A 17,467-nucleotide genomic window follows, 5' to 3' on the forward strand; every position below is an offset into this window, starting at 1 on the left:
GATATTGGGATCTAGGCTACCAACTCTGGTCTTCTACTTTGTAATCTGCTTGTCTAAAAGGGCCGCTAGGATTGTGGGAAGGTGAGGGTTTTGTAGCAGAAGGATCTAAAGTATATAAAGAATTTGAGGCCCTATGAGGGGCTCTCAAATCTGTAATGTGCTGTGCACTATCAGAGCCCTTACTGAATGGAACACTAGAACCCCTAGACCCGACTTGAGTCATGTGGCGGTTCGAAATAGGACGTCTTAGTTTAAAATTTCTGCTTTTAATTGAAGACCCACTAGCATTCTGGGATTTCACAAAAGAAGCTAAAGAAGTTAAGAGCTTTTGAAGCTCATATCTATTAAAACTAATTTTAGTTAGTGCTGTATTGGAGTATGATGCTGGTATTTCATTATTTTCATCATTCCCACTAAGATTAACTAACCTAATCTTTTCTGAATTTTCTCCTGAGCTGAAAAGAAGGTTGCTGGTGCCCATTGAACTTTGATCTGGTCAGCAACAATAGAAACCTACTTGTCCATAAGCTGATCAAATAGGCCTAAGCACTCCTCACAATGGTTATTTAAATCTCAAAGACTGTCCCCAACACGAGACATGAAGAAAATGTAGTTCATGATTATCCGGAAATAATTCCCTTATAGTCTATGCATTAGTTACTAAAAAATTCAGAAGACGACTCCTTTAAATGCTGTAGAACACCTAAATTTGAACAATTTGGAGTTAGTGGCTGTCATCAAGCCAAAGCTGTCTCAAAGACTTAAAGACAAATGATGTTTGGCTTGAACAAGCCATCGGTGGTTGCCATTAACCTCTAGATTGTCTCATTGCTTTACTAGAGGTTCAAGTCTATTGAAAGAAAAGAAAATGGGAAATTTTCTAGTTTTAGGAGTAAGTGTTGATAAAGCTGAGCTGCCAGAGAGAAGCAATATGAACATCAGGGTAGATTCATAGAAATAATTAATATTTTTTTAGGGTTTATATAGCCTATTATCGCTGGAATTCTGCAACCACCATGGGGTTGGTTAGTTTTGCTCCAAACATCATGACTGCAAATAAGGAGTTTTAATGTGTACATATGCTGAATAGTATACTATTTATGGTCATGTCATTGATTTAGTATGCTGTAGTTTTCAAAAGCTTATCAGTAAAGATCATCATTATTTTGTTGTTATCCCAGAAAATTAATCGATAATGATATACCAATGTTTTATGGTTGTTTGTTCAAGGGTACTAAGTAATCTTTTGTTTTCAGAGATGAACGAGATTTGTTGAGGGAAGAAATGGAAACCGCTGGAATGAGGATCAGGCAATTAATGACAGAAATCACAGATTTGGAAACTAACGCTCAGGACCAAGCAACATTAGCAGCTCAAAATGCAGCATCCCTTGAGGAGTCTATAGCTGAAGAAAGAAAAAGGAGATCAGATTCAGAGGCAGAGAGTAGGCAGTTACAAGAGGTACATGAATTTTCTATATTTATTCAACTCTTCAGTTACATGACATAAAGAACTTCTGTTGGTTTGTTCCAATTTAGCTAAAAACATCTTGTCGAAAATTTTCAATTTAAAGGAGTTTTACCAAAATTTATAGAAGTTGATAGTACAGTTCTATTTCTAATCATAACTCCTCTGTATGTCCTCACAATCTCTTAATTATTTTGGCAAAGTTTCCACACCTTACATGACCCTGTGCAACTGACGTTTTTGAAGTTTGGAGTATGTTATACAGTAGCACAGACATTTACCGGTATATCATATGTGCACCTGGAGATCATTACATAAATTGAACGCATCATCCTTAGAAGCCATAATTATTTCTATGAACCTCCCCTGGTGTTCATATTGCTTCTCTCTTGAAGTTGGGTAAACATCTACAGTACCCCAAAATTCAAATTTTCCCTTGTTTCCTTATAATTTCTCTGTCCCCCTAGTGTAGTACAGTATTAGGGTTAATACTTCGGCATGTGTAGACCATATCCCTTTGTTTTCTAGTTCTCATATTACCTACCTCTAGTGGAAATGCTACCTGGGCTTCACTTTGTGATTTTGCGCTTAATAATTTTCTATAAACATACTTTATTAATTATTAAAGTTATGGGATTGTCTTCTTCTGGCTATATATTTTCTTTTGAAGGTTATTCAAGAGATTTATTGATGGGCGATGATAATTTTCTTTCTGTGTCCCAAGCTGGAGGCAAAAGTATGATTTGAATAACAATTGTGTAGAATGTAGTGCCTTCTCAGTTCCTCTTTTAAGGGATTATCTACAGTTAGTAGCCATTCACATTAAAAGTTCAAATTTTAAAAGAAAATGTCTTTCAGTTCAGGGGAAAAGCCAAAGAAGACTAGGCTAGTCAATATCTGTATAAGAGGTTACTGATACCTTGTCAGGTATTACAAAACTTGTAATTAATAGTAATGAGCTTCATAAACCTTATACTGATGTTGCTATGTTTTTGCAAACTCAAAAGGCCTGCAAGCCATCGGGAAAAGGCAGCTATCCTAGCCTAACCTACCCAGAGTCAAATCCTAGGCTAACTCAAATTGTGCCTTGTGATTCTGGTGTACCAGTCAGTAAGGGCTCTGTTAGTACGCTGAATTGTAGAGTCTGGTATCCATAGCTTCTTAAGCTTCTACAGCTTTGAATTGTCTCCTTTAAGGAATTATTCTTGTAACAGTGGCAGAACATCAGTATTCTGTTCTAGTAGATGTTCTGGAAGAGTTGCCAACAGGACTTCTAGAGGTCATTGGAGAATTCTATGGCAGGTCTACCCTGCAATAAGAAGACTCCCACTTTAATCACGTTTAAGGGAACATTTGCTCCAATCTGTGGTTGTTGCCTGTAGTCACATAAGGTTACCAGATTCCTCTAGCTTCGAATCCTCCCATGTCCAAGAAACCCATTCCATGTGTGAGTTATTGATCAACTACAGCAAAGGCACAGATTTTGAAACTAGAAATTACGAAATTTTTGGAAAAAATTGCAAGAGAAGAAGTAGTGAATGCTTATTATTATTATTATTATTATTATTATTATTATTATTATTGTTATTATTATTATTATTATTATTATTATTATTATTTTATTATTATTAATATTGTTATTATTATTATTATTATTTCTGGGCTCGACCTGTGTCGAACATTATTATTATTATTACCAGCTAAGCTATAACCCTGATTGGAAAAGTAAGATGCTCTAAGGTTAATGTTTTGCAACAGTTTTTATCCCAAGATTTTATATTATATTTTATGAACCTCGCTTCTAGTAGTGTACGTGCCTCTCCTCAATGTATTAATGTACTTGTACACTGAATGGTGTTTGATGATTCTAGCCTGAGATTATAATTTTTATGCAAGGGCAGTTCGCCCTTCTCTTAATGACAATATCATAAGATCTAAAGGTGTACCAAAATTGTCTTTCTAGGAATTGCGATGTGCACATGAAGAGCTTACAAGACAGAAAGTTAACTTTTCTTCAAGACTTCAAGAGCGTGACACTGAAATCGAGCGACTTCGGAAACAGGTACAGTACGGGAGACTCTTGTCAACCTTTTTCTTTCATGCCATGTACAGGTATTTTATGTTACTCATGCTTAATCCCCGAAGAAGTCTTTTGAACCATTTTCAGCCAGACCTTACCATCCATGTTGGTTGGGTAACAGACACACCAGGTAATGTGGAAAAATTTAGAATAATTTCTGCAACTTTAATGACACTCCCAGATCTTTATATTTCCTTATCAAATGTGACTAGAAAAAAATTATCTTGGCCTTGAGGAAAAAGGGAAAATTAATGCTATTCACAGTTATATAACACATAATGGATGAAAGCATTGTATAACCTGTAATACAGAAAGACTTTCATAGGTATATAACACCAAATACTAAGGACAAAAATTCATCATCATACAAAGACTCAAAAATAAACATATATAACAGTTCAAGCCTACTATCGATATTTCGGCACTTTTGGTTCCAAAGCCATGCAAGACTAGTAATTTTTCTAAATTATGGGAGATAATTCTGTAACACCTCATTCTGGCTGATACTTCACATAATTAAACATGTATCCTGTGCCTCTTAACAGTATTTGACTTGTTAGAAACTGGAATTAATGTTAAATGTAAACCAAGTGACTGAATGCATCTTAATAAAAACTTCAAACTATGTATTATCTGTGTTAGTTTACATGTTACTTTTTTTCAAGAATTAGTATTATAAGAACCAAAGTAATAAGCGAGGGAAAATATTTCCGTTAATATGGATACAGTATTAGCCTGGGTTTTTACTGAGGATTAGAACCATACCTAAGAAATAACTTCTCTTAAATAATGTATTTGGTTTCTATTTTATTTTATTTAGTAATTTATAGCATTCATTTAATGTTATGCTTGGCACTTATTTTTCTCAATTTGATATTTAACTAGCTGGTTAGAAGAAGTAACTTTCACATTGACAATAATGACAAGTGCAAACATGTTGTATGGCAGCAACTTGAATGGCAACTTCATAACACAAAGACAAAAGCAAGCACATAGATTTTCCTATTGATTAGAAATAGCAAACTAAAATTCAAGTTCAAGTTTAAGAAATTTATTTCTGAAAGAAAAAAGGTAATCGTGGCTCATCCAAAAAAATTTATTGTACAAGTAAGCTGGTGTCTATGCAGAAATATTTACATAAACTCAAGCCCCAGAGTATTTTTAGTTAAATAATAAGGGTTGTGGTGGCCCATTGGAAATGTCCCTGCTTGGTGATCTGCTGCTCGATAGTTTCTTTAGTGTCTGCAACCTCACCATCCTTGTGAGCTAAGGATGCAAATTTTTTTGGGAACCTATCGATCTACCTTGTGAGTCATCAGCAGCCATTTCCTTGGCCATTCCTGGTTCTAGCTTGAGAAGAGAGGGGCTGGGACGCTGATCATATGTATATGTGATCAGTCTGTAGTCTATTGCCACTGTCCTTTACCTTTGCCATTCATGAACGGCCTTTAAACCCTTTAAACTATGTCACAAAAATTTAGTGATAAATAAAAGTATATGTTATTACTTGCAGCACAGTTATTCAGTTAAGTTATTTTACCTAAACCAAGAAAATTGTAGAGAAGGCAATATAGTGTCTTACAGTGGGGTATATAAAGAAATTTTCAAAACTTTTTATTCATAATTGGTGAATATTATTTCAGGATGTGAACAAAATCATGATGCATGTAATACACTCTTATCATTGATGCACCCACTTTAATGTTTAGGTACACTAAGAATGTTTCAAAATATCAACAATTGACTTTATAAAATTATGCATCTAATACACACTTATCATTGATGCATGCACATAAATGTTTAGGTACACTAAGAATGTTTCAAAATATCAACAATTGAATTTATAAAAAGATACAAAAAATTGTATAAACTGCATTCATCTGACAGAGTGGCTTCTCTAGCTTGTAGTAACGTAAGAATGCCTATGTTGCTACAATGAAAGTGTTTATATTACAAGAATCACTGCATGAATGTAATGAAAACAGTTCAAAAGAATTATGATCAGACTGAATAAATTACATTTATGGTTAGAATAGCTTTTACTTATGCAGTCAAGCCTTGAGAAAATATGAACAAATATCTGAAAATATACGCTCGAGAGAGAGAGAGAGAGAGAGAGAGAGAGAGAGAGAGAGAGAGAGAGAGAGAGAGAGAGAGAGAGAGAGAGAGATTTTGATTGATTTAAATATGTGTACTTTGTAGGGAATTCAGATATATCTCCTTCTAAGCAATTTTCATGTAATCAAGTTCTGCTTAGTTCAGTTTAGGAATTATGTATTCTGGTGCTACCAAGTTTGATCATACATACATATACCAAAGGCACTTCCCCCAATTTTGGGGAGTAGCCGACATCAACAAGAAACAAAACAAAAAAGGGGATCTCTACTCTCTACGTTCCTCCAGCCTAACCAGGGACTCAGCCGAGTTCAGCTGGTACTGCTAGGGTGCCACAGCCCAACCTCCCACATTTCCACCACAGGTGAAGCTTCATACTGCTGATTCCCCTACTGCTGCTACCTCCGCGGTCATCTAAGGCACCGGAGGAAGCAGCAGGGCCTACCGGAACTGCGTCACAATCGCTCGCCATTCATTCCTATTTCTAGCACGCTCTCTTGCCTCTCTCACATCTATCCTCCTATCACCCAGAGCTTTCTTCACACCATCCATCCACCCAAACCTTGGCCTTCCTCTTGTACTTCTCCCATCAACTCTTGCATTCATCACCTTCTTTAGCAGACAGCCATTTTCCATTCTCTCAACATGGCCAAACCACCATAACACATTCATATCCACTCTAGCCGCTAACTCATTTCTTACACCTGTTCTCACCCTCACCACTTCGTTCCTAACCCTATCTACTCGAGATACACCAGCCATACTCCTCAGACACTTCATCTCAAACACATTCAATTTCTGTCTCTCCATCACTTTCATTCCCCACAACTCCGATCCATACATCACAGTTGGTACAATTAATTTCTCATATAGAACTCTCTTTACATTCATGCCCAACCCTCTATTTTTTACTACTCCCTTAACTGCCCCCAACACTTTGCAACCTTCATTGACTCTCTGACGTACATCTGCTTCCACTCCACCATTTGCTGCAACAACAGACCCCAAGTACTTAAACTGATCCACCTCCTCAAGTAACTCTCCATTCAACATGACATTCAACCTTGCACCACTTCCCTTCTCGTACATCTCATAACCTTACTCTTACCCACATTAACTCTCAACTTCCTTCTCTCACACACCCTTCCAAATTCTGTCACTAGTCGGTCAACCTTCTCTTCTGTGTCTGCTACCAGTACAGTATCATCCGCAAACAACAACTGATTTACCTCCCATTCATGATCATTCTCGCCTACCAGTTTTAATCCTCGTCCAAGCACTCGAGCATTCACCTCTCTCACCACTCCATCAACATACAAGTTAAACAACCACGGCGACATCACACATCCCTGTCTCAGCCCCACTCTCACCGGAAACCAATCGCTCACTTCATTTCCTATTCTAACACATGCTTTACTACCTTTGTAGAAACTTTTCACTGCTTGCAACAACCTTCCACCAACTCCATATAACCTCATCACATTCCACATTGCTTTCCTATCAACTCTATCATATGCTTTCTCCAGATCCATAAACGCAACATACACCTCCTTACCTTTTGCTAAATATTTCTCGCATATATGCCTAACTGTAAAAATCTGATTCATACAACCCCTACCTCTTCTAAAACCACCCTGTACTTCCAAGATTGCATTCTCTGTTTTATCCTTAATCCTATTAATCAGTACTCTACCATACACTTTTCCAACTACACTCAACAAACTAATACCTCTTGAATTACAACACTCATGCACATCTCCCTTACCCTTATATAGTGGTACAATACATGCACAGACCCAATCTACTGGTACCATTGACAACACAAAACACACATTAAACAATCTCACCAACCATTCAAGTACAGTCACACCCCCTTCCTTCAACATCTCAGCTTTCACACCATCCATACCAGATGCTTTTCCTACTCTCGTTTCATCTAGTGCTCTCCTCACTTCCTCTATTGTAATCTCTCTCTCATTCTCATCTCCCATCACAGGCACCTCAACACCTGGAACAGCAATTATATCTGCCTCCCTATCATCCTCAACATTCAGCAAACTTTCAAAATATTCCGCCCACCTTTTCCTTGTCTCCTCTCCTTTTAACAACCTTCCATTTCCATCTTTCACTGTCTCTTCAATTCTTGCGCCGGCCTTCCTTACTCTCTTCACTTCTTTCTAAAACTTCTTCTTATTCTCTTCATATGACTGACCCAGTCCCTGACCCCACCTCAGGTCAGCTGCCCTCTTTGCCTCACGTACCTTGCGCTTTACTTCCACCTTTTTCTCTCTATATTTTTCATACTTCTCTATACTATTACTCTGCAGCCATTCTTCAAAAGCCCTCTTTTTCTCTTCCACTTTTACCTTCACTCCTTCATTCCACCATTCACTGCCCTTCCTCATGCTGCCTCCAACAACCTTCTTGCCACATACATCACTTGCAATCCCAATAAAATTTTCTTTTGCTACTCCCACTCCTCTAAATTACCAGTTTCTCTTATTCTCACCTCGTCATATGCCATTTTCAACCTTTCCTGATATTTACTTTTTACCCCCGGTTTTATTAGCTCTTCAACCCTCACTACCTCCCTTTTACATCCACCTACTCTATTCCCCCACTCTTTTGCTACAACTAATTTTCCTTCCACCAAAAAATGATGAGACATACCGTTAGCCATACCCCTAAACACGTGCACGTCTTTCAATCTTCCAAACATTCTTTTAGTTATCAACACATAATCCATTAATGCCCTTTCTACTACATGTATATAATTTTTTACAATACTAATGAAGTTGGACCTTAACAATTTTTTAAAGCCTACTTTGTTTGAATTGTTTCTTGTGGATTTTTTATTATTGTCTTAGCTTATTGCTATTTTCATCTCTATGTTATGCTAGCTTATTGCTATTTTCATCTCTATGTTATGCAATAGAGCATCAAATTGGCTACTATTGCACCATTGAACTGAACTGTGAATGAACTCCAAAGAAATTTATGTACTGTATTAAGTTAGTTGTGTTTTTATTTGCAATTGATGTGTTATTGTATGATTGTGGGGAATTTATGGTTTCTCTTATGGCCCTTTTATGGGAAGTAAAGCAATAGCCAAATATATAAGAAATATTAACAATACTGCAGTCTTAAAGAGAAAAACGATGCCAAATGTAAGAGTCATTAAAATGAGCTAATTTTGATTCGTTCTTGTAAATATTACGGGATTAAATTAGGTGTCAGATGATCGATCATTGTCCTGTACCAGTATAAAATTACTTTCCTTAATTATATATGAGTTTTATGAATAGTACTTACCTGGCAGTTATATATATATAGCCTATATCTCTAAATCGGCAGAATTTTTCAAAACGAGGCAACCGCCTTGTGGTGGTTGGGAGGTAGGTGGTAACACCCGTCACAGGGTGGTCCAAGGAATCATTCCCGTGTCCAAGACTTCAGTTCATCTCTGCCGGCTTGATCGAAAACATCGTCGGTCCACCATTGAGAGTTTTTCGAATCATTTTTCCTTCTTCGCTTTTTGGACTTCGTTTGGTGAAGTACACTGATTTAGGGTTTTGGCAATCGTGTTTTATTATTATTATTTACTTTGTTTATCATGAGTGATAACTTAATTTTCGTGTTTGTGCGAGTGATTTATGCAAGATGAGGTTACCGAAAGTGTTGGTTGATCCTCACAGTTTGTATGCAGAGGTTTTGTTTGTGCACTATTTTTTTTAGTTGCGAAGTTTTTAATCCTGTTGACGGAAATACGTTCTGGCAACTCTATGACGTCACAGTCGTGTGACGTAATCTTCATGTATGTCTTACAATTCTCTTTATTTGTTTTATGCAAAGAATGGGAGCAATTCCACTTATATTAGTTTTTTAACTTTTAATGTAAAATTTTAAAGAAATATTTGTCCATTTGGTATTCGTTCTTTAAATCATCGATCTAATTTCATAAATTAAATAGAACTAGCGTATGGTTAATTTGCGCTGTTACTCGTTACTATCGGTGCAGTCCCAACATGCCTTGGTAGCGTTCTTTCGATATGGGAATTTAAGTGTTGGCTATTATTCTCCAACAACAACTAATTTATATGGAAATTCTAGTTTTAGTAGCATTTTCATTTATATGTTCCTATTGTTTACATTTATATATATAGATACGTTATTGCTATATCTGTTCTTTTTATCATTTCAACTCGCTTGTTTTTTAATTCCCTTTGAATTGATTGTGGATTACATTTGTTTTCCCTTTTTTCTGTTCATTTTAATCTTTAACGTATAACTTTCCCGGCGTTTGTATGTAACTACCGGGTAGGTATTTATGACATTTAATTTTACCGGTGGTTATATGTAACTACCGGGTGAGTGTCTTCAACATCTTTTATTTTATTATGGAAATGTCAGTTTTTTATGCTATAAAAAATATTTTGTTACAGTTTATATAGCAAGTACTAGAGACTATTTTGCTTTCTCATTCAAGCCCGTGGCAGAAGAATAAGTTCTCTCACAACGGGCAGGACTAATTATGGTTTTTTGTGTAAGAGTTTAATAGTGCAAGTTTTCAGTGCTAAATTAGGCATTGGATTCTTTCAGCACAGGGACGTTGTTTTCCTAGCCTTAGACCTCTTCCAAGCTCCCCGGCCCATGGGAGAAGGAACGTCGATCGGCGAAAGGAAACGAGAGGCGTTAGCTCACGAGCAAACGCCCTCGCGAGCGTTCCTGTTAACGTTCCCAAGAATGCTCGCCCTTGCCATGGTAAAGCAAAGAGCATTGAACGTTAAGATTCTTACACTGCTTTTAGAGTTTTGCATTGCATCACTTTTGATTTTAATGGCAATTCTTAAATCATAGATATTCTCTGCTAATATCAATGCTTACAAACCATCATTGACTCGGTTTTTGTCCCAGAGCGCCAGTCGGCCTTATGAACCCTCTGGTCGGAACCGAACGCACCGAGCGGCATAATGAATATCATTTTGCCTTCACGCTCGGCGCTAAGTCTTTCAGGACAGGACGAATGCAGCCTCGTCTTTCAGGGCAAATGCAGCTTCGTCTTTCAGGGCGAATGCAGCCTCGTCTTTCAGGACGAATGCTGCCTCGTCTTTCAGGACGAATGCTGCCTCGTCTTTCAGGACGAATGCAGCCTCGTCTTTCAGAGCGAATGCTGCCTCGTCTGTCAGGACGAATGCAGCCTCGTCTTTCAGGGCGAATGCTGCCTCGTCTGTCAGGACGAATGCAGCCTCGTCTGTCAGGACGAATGCAGCCTCGTCTTTCAGGGCGAATGCAGCCTCGTCTTTCAGGACGAATGCTGCCTCGTCTTTCAGGACTAATGCAGCCTCATTTTTCAGAGCGAATGCTGCCTCGTCTTTCAGGACGAATGCTGCCTCGTCTTTCAGGACGAATGCTGCCTCGTCTTTCAGGACGAATGCTGCCTCGTCTTTCAGGACGAATGCTGCCTCGTCTTTCAGGACTAATGCAGCCTCGTATTTCAGAGCGAATGCTGCCTCGTCTGTCAGGACGAATGCAGCCTCGTCTTTCAGGGCGAATGCTGCCTCGTCTTTCAGGACAAATGCAGCCTCGTCTTTCAGAGCAAATGCAGCCTCGTCTTTCAGGGCGAATGCTGCCTCGTCTTTCAGGGCGAATGCTGCCTCGTCTTTCAGGACGAATGCAGCCTCGTCTTTCAGGGCGAATGCAGCCTCGTCTATCAGGGCGAATGCTGCCTCGTCTTTTATGACGAATGCAGCCTCGTCTTTCAGGGCGAATGCAGCCTCGTCTTTCAGGGCGAATGCTGCCTCGTCTTTCAGGGCGAATGCTGCCTCGTCTTTCAGGACTAATGCAGCCTCGTCTTTCAGGGCGAATGCTGCCTCGTCTTTCAGGACGAATGCAGCCTCGTCTTTCAGGGAGAATGCTGCCTCGTCTTTCAGGGCGAATGCAGCCTCGTCTTTCAGGGCGAATGCAGCCTCGTCTTTCAGGACTAATGCTGTCTCGTCTTTCAGGACTTATGCAGCCTCGTCTTTCAGGACGAATGCAGCCTCGTCTTTCAGGGCGAGTGCAGCCTCGTCTTTCAGGGCAGCCTCGTCTTTTGGGGCGAGTGCAGCCTCGTCTTTCGGGGCGAGTGCAGCCTCGTCTTTCGGGACGTGTGCAGCCTCGTCTTTCGGGACGTGGGCAGCCTCGTCTTTCGGGACGTGGGCAGCCTCGTCTTTCGGGACGTGGGCAGCCTCGTCTTTCGGGACGTGGGCAGCCTCGTCTTTCGGGACGTGGGCAGCCTCGTCTTTCGGGACAAGGGCAGCCTCGTCTTTCAGGATGATAGGATGATTGCCGCCTTGTCCTTTCAGGGCGACGCCACGTCTTATAAGCTCTCTGTCAAGGATGACTTTAGTGATCACTTTTCTCCTGTTGAATTGTTTGAGGTTAACAGAAGGAGAGGATCCTAAGTTCTGTTGCTCCATGTTCCCCACCCTCTGAGTTTTCACGTGGTCATTAATGGAGCTTTAAGAATATATTAATTTTTGTTTCTTAAAACAGAAACCTTTGATGACTAACAACAGTAGGAGCCAGTCTTTGCTACTTCTGGCGAGCCTGGGAGAGAGGAGCAGACCTTTGGTCCGTGTTTTTACTGGGATGGATGCGAAATCTTTTTCCTAGTGAATCCTCCTTTGTTAGTTACTCCGATAAGACTTTTCTGCCTAACCGACTTTGCAACTTCAATGTCTCTCTTTTGGGAGAGGGAGTCTTTTGTCCGGTCCTGGACGTAAATGCTCTTTACGCCTTCGTTCAGAAGTCAAAGTCCTCCACGGAGACATCAAATCTTTGGAGAAGAGGGGAGCAGACCTTTGGTCAGTACTTCTTCTGAAGGAGGATTTCTTTTTCCTTTTATAGGGAAACCTCCTTTAGCTTTTAGCTACAACGATTCTCTCTCCCAGTTCTAGAGAGGAGTCTAAGTGGCAGGCAGTGCAATCAAACTTTATCTGAGGTTTGTTTACAAGGAAGAATGGGTCAGTTTCGGGCGTGTGTTTTGGTCTCAGCTCCGCCCCTCTCATGTTCACGTAATTAGATCTTCCTGTCAGCAAGAAGAGTCTCTTCTGACACCAGGACGCTCAGCACCTTGTCTTTTAGTACGTTCAGCGTCTCGCTCTGTTAACCTCTCGGCTCCACGTCTTACAGGACTTTTGGCACCACGTCTTACAGGACTATCGGCGCCACGTCTTACAGGACGATCGGCGCCTCGTCTTTCAGGACGCTCGATGTCGAAGTTCTAGCATGAGGCATGACTTTGAAAATGAGAATCTAGGACTTCGTGATGACACTAGTCGAATCGTGTGTCGGGATCTAGGACGCCTTCGTTCTGATTTCTTGGATCTAGAAAGGAGGTTTATTCTAGGGCAAGAGACATCGGGACAAACATGCTCAGCAGGAAGAGACTTGTTTTTCCCTCAGAATGGTCTCTCAACCCGCAAGTCTGTCAGTCTCTGGATGTTGCGGGGCAGACCTGTAACAGACCTTTTTGCCTCCAACTGGAAGAAGAGGATCCCCTACTGCTGCTCCCTAGTCCCGGACGAGGAAGTTCTAGCAGTGGACTCCTTCCTGATGGATTGGACAGGGGTGGACATGTTTGCGTTGCCCCCGTTCGAGATCATCAATCTGGTCTTCAGGAAATTCGCTCTCCTCGATTCGGGGCGAATGATCCTAGCGGCTCCATTCTGGCCTGCTAGGGAATGGTTTTCGGAAGTGATGGGCATGTTGATGGACTTCCCAAGAAGACTTCGGCAAGTCCAGATCTTCTCAAACAGCCCCACTTCGAGAGGTATCATCTTACCTCCCTTGCTCTCAACTGACTTCCTTTAGACTGACTAGAAGCTTGTCAGATCTCGAGGCTTTTCGGCACAAGCGACGAAATCTATCGCCAGAGCAAGGAGGATCTCTTTACAAGAGTCTACCGATCTAGGTGGGAGACCTTTAGAGCTTGGTGCAGGCAGCACAGGTTTCCTCATCCACTACCTTTCTGAGCCAGATTGCAGACTTCTTCTTGTACCTCAGACAGGATGCTAAGCTGGCTGTATCTACCATCAATGGATACAGCAGTATGCTCTCTGCCGTCTTTAGGCATAGAGGCCTAGAGTTGTCCCAAAATCAAGGTTTGCAGGACCTCATTGGGTCTTTTCAGACGGCGTAGTAGGTACTCTTAAACCTGGATGTGGTGTTTAAGTTTCTGTGCTCCAAGAAATTTGAACCTATCTCGCTATCCTCTCTTCGGGTTGTAGCAAAGAAAACCCTCTCCCTTATGACTCTAGCGAATGCAAAGAGGTCAGCGAAGTCCAGGCGATTGGGAAGAGGGTGAACTTCAATTAGGATAGGGCAGTTTGTGGCTTAAGGTTCATCTTTCTCGTAAAGAGCGAGAACCCTTCGTAACCCTGTCCTACGACGTTTGATGTCATTAACCTCACGAACCTAGTGGGTCGAGAGAAGGAAAGACTCCTCTGCCCAGTTAGGTCCCTCAAAGTTTTTTTTTGGCTCACACTATGAACGTGAGCTGTGCATCCAACTTGTTTTGGTGTTCAGTGAAAGGTCCGCCAAAAAACCCGTCTAAGTATGCTTTGTCCTTTTTCTTGAGGGAGAAAATTAGGGAAGCCCACCTCTTATGTGAGGAGGAACACTTCGCCCTGTTGAAATTTCGGGCTCACGAAGTGAGAGCCATTGCTACCTCTCTGGCATATCAGGAATATATGTTAGTTAGGCTATTCATGGATGCTATTTTCTGGAGGAGCAACTCTGTCTTCGCTTCTCATTAACTTAGAGAGGTGAGAGTAGACTTTGGCAAGCGCTATACCTTGGGCCCATACATAGCTGCGGTTTCTGTATTAGGCAAGGAGTTTATAACCCCACTCAACCTTGGTTTATATGCATGTATGAGGGTTTGTGTTTTTATGATGGTCTGTGGACTTCGTCTTGTGGTGCGGTTCCCTCAGTCTAGATAGATAGTTTATGTCTATGTTGCAGGGTTAGGTGGTTAGTTTGAGTAAGGTTGCAGTTTTTATTATATGGGGCGAAGGTAGTTTCTGAAGTCTAGTCAAGTTGTTGGTCTTATCCCTTTGACAGACTCGATTGAGTTTTTTGCAGCTTTGCAGGCTTACTCTGGATAACTCCTAAGGGAAAGCCACTATAAAGGCTGTACCTTTGAATCAGCTACCTTAGCAGGCAAGGAATCAAGGTGTTTTTATCTCCTACAACTCTTTTGTTGTTTCCCCAACGATGTTTACTGTCTGTTTCCCTCCTCCAAATGTGTGAATCAGCTATATATATATAACTGCCAGGTAAGTACTATTCATAAAAATGGAGTTTTTATGATAAAACAAAGTTTTATGAATACTTACCTGGCAGTTATATATATATTCTAAGGCCCACCCACCTCCCCTCAGGAGACAGGTCGGGCATAGATGAACTGAAGTCTTGGACACGGGAATGATTCCTTGGACCACCCTGTGACGGGTGTTACCACCTACCTCCCAACCACCACAAGGCGGTTGCCTCGTTTTGAAAAATTCTGCCGCTTTAAAGATATCAGCTATATATATATATATATAAAACTGCCAGGTAAGTATTCATAAAACTTTGTTTTATCATAAAAACTCCATTTTGTTGTGCTATATTTGGTTGGTCTCATACAAATCGATAATTTTTTTGTCTTTTCAGTTAAAGGGCATTCTTAATTATATAGTTGTGAATAAATCTTAATAGAAAAGAACTAAAAGCTTCTAGTTACATAAGACCAAATGTAACTCAGCATTCTAAGTTATATTACAGGGGAATTAAGTTTAGACTGATAATATTGTATCAGTGAATTTTCGAGTAATTATGTAATACTGGAAAGACTTTTTGTCTTTCCTATCAAGGTCATTTCTATATTTAATGTTATATAATTGTGCATAAATACCCTTAGGTATTGCTTTATGGAATTCCAGGGCCTTCCCACAAATAGCATATTTAGTATACAGTATTTGTATTGTTTATGTATTTGCTCCAAAACAGTTTTCTGTTCAATCTCTTTCGTATTAAGAAAAGTGGTCCATAAATTTGTACCTAAGATCTGCATTTGAAAAACACAACCTGGAAAATTACTGGTGAATCATTTCCAATTACTGTATGTATGTATTTACGGTCAGACTTCTACAAATACTTAAGAATTCTTGAATTTCTATCACTTTGGAATTGATGTTTTATTTACTCAAAATCTTGCAAATTGTAGATTCAAATCTTGTGACTTCAAGGAATTTGTATTTATTTCACAGATTGCTCACAAACAAAGTTCTTCAAGCAGTCTGGTAGAGCTTGAGCAGCGTGTTCATGGATTAACAGAGTCCCTCATTCATAAACAAAATAATATTGAGACGCTTAGCACTGAGAAGCATTCTCTTATCATCCAGATGGAAAGGTTACAGGTAGGTGTCTGAGAATTTTCCATCTTTTGCTCAAGAAATACATGGAGTTTAAACTTATAAATCAGTATTAGGAATTCGGGTGAACAGTATGATTTACTCTTGTCTGTTTCTAACTTTCAGCAACAATATCAAGAATCACAGACAATGCTTAATAGAGACCAACCTGCTGCGTATCGCCAAGATGATGGTATGTACATTTTATTCCAAGTATTTGGAGAAGCTTTGATTTAGCCTTTTAGTATTTGTATACTGTACTGTAATACTGCACTGTATAGTAGTGCACAAATAATAGTCTGTATACTCTATATAAATGCATGTGTTCTCACAGTACAGTATTGTATCCTTTTTTGTAACAAGTTATTTTTTGTGATAAAATAAAAAGTTATTTATATGGTTGAGATGAACAAGAGTGACATAGGTTATAAGTACTGTTGTAGTAGAGCTCAAATTAACACCATTAGTTATTAAATAGCGATAGCATAGTACTTTAAGTAGTATCATTTGGGTTGTATTTGGTTAGTTTACTCATATTAAAACATTTCTGTCTACTAACATAAGCGACAAAAATCTTAGAATGAAAATTTGATATTGCAGTAGATTATTTTTTTCATGAGCTGTGTATTAGATTTTATATGAGTAACATTAATCATTATTGTCATTAAATACAGTAGAGTGCTAAAGATTTACTATGGTGTAGCTTAGGTTGATGTTTAAGAACATCTATTGGTTTCACAGAATTTTGTTGATTTTTAGGGATTTTAGTGCACAGTATTTTGAAATAATAGTAATCAGGATGCTCTTTTCAAATGCTCATTGTTCCTACACGAATACAAACCATCGTCCTTTAAATAGAGCATGCTTTCAGGGAAGCTGGATACAGCTGTTAACTCTTTAACAAGGTGACGGTAGTTAATGCGGGCTGGTAACTTCCGACGGGCCTCTGAGCTCCCCTTCTCTGGAATGCCCTTCTATAGGAGGGACAGGAGCTCACACTCCTTTTTCCAGTGCTAATTCTACTTGTGAGATCAAACAAAATCTCAGCTGGTGAGGACTTTAGCAGCTGATCTTGTCACACTCCTGCTTCCGTTGTTAGGTTTCATGTGAGACTAAGTTACTAGTCAGGACCATAGCAGCTGCTCTTGTCCCTCTCCTACACCAGGGTATTCCTGGGATGCTTCAGTGACAACTAGTATCAGGTACATATTGACAGTTTTTCAATATTAAACTTAGCCGGTGATTATATAAGCTGCAACTCTGTTGCTCGACAGAAAACTCTACGTTCAAAATACGCCAGCGATCGCTACGCAGGTAGGGGGTGTACATCAACAGCGCCATCTGTCGAGCAGGTACTCAGTACTCAATG

General features: G+C 39.7%; 1 protein-coding gene across 2 annotated transcripts in view; it reads left to right on the forward strand.

The window, feature by feature from the left end:
- LOC137616680 (golgin subfamily A member 5-like) overlaps positions 1 to 17,467 on the forward strand; it is an 85,783-nt gene that overhangs the window by 53,410 nt on the left and 14,906 nt on the right. For both annotated transcript variants that reach the window (XM_068346611.1, XM_068346612.1), the window contains exons 12-15: positions 1,257 to 1,461; positions 3,431 to 3,529; positions 15,955 to 16,104; positions 16,225 to 16,291. In XM_068346611.1, the coding sequence (XP_068202712.1) occupies positions 1,257 to 1,461; positions 3,431 to 3,529; positions 15,955 to 16,104; positions 16,225 to 16,291 (521 nt within the window). The remainder of the gene's footprint in view (positions 1 to 1,256; positions 1,462 to 3,430; positions 3,530 to 15,954; positions 16,105 to 16,224; positions 16,292 to 17,467) is intronic.

This window comes from Palaemon carinicauda, chromosome 22 (assembly GCF_036898095.1).
Source record: "Palaemon carinicauda isolate YSFRI2023 chromosome 22, ASM3689809v2, whole genome shotgun sequence".
Lineage (NCBI taxonomy): Eukaryota > Metazoa > Arthropoda > Malacostraca > Decapoda > Palaemonidae > Palaemon > Palaemon carinicauda.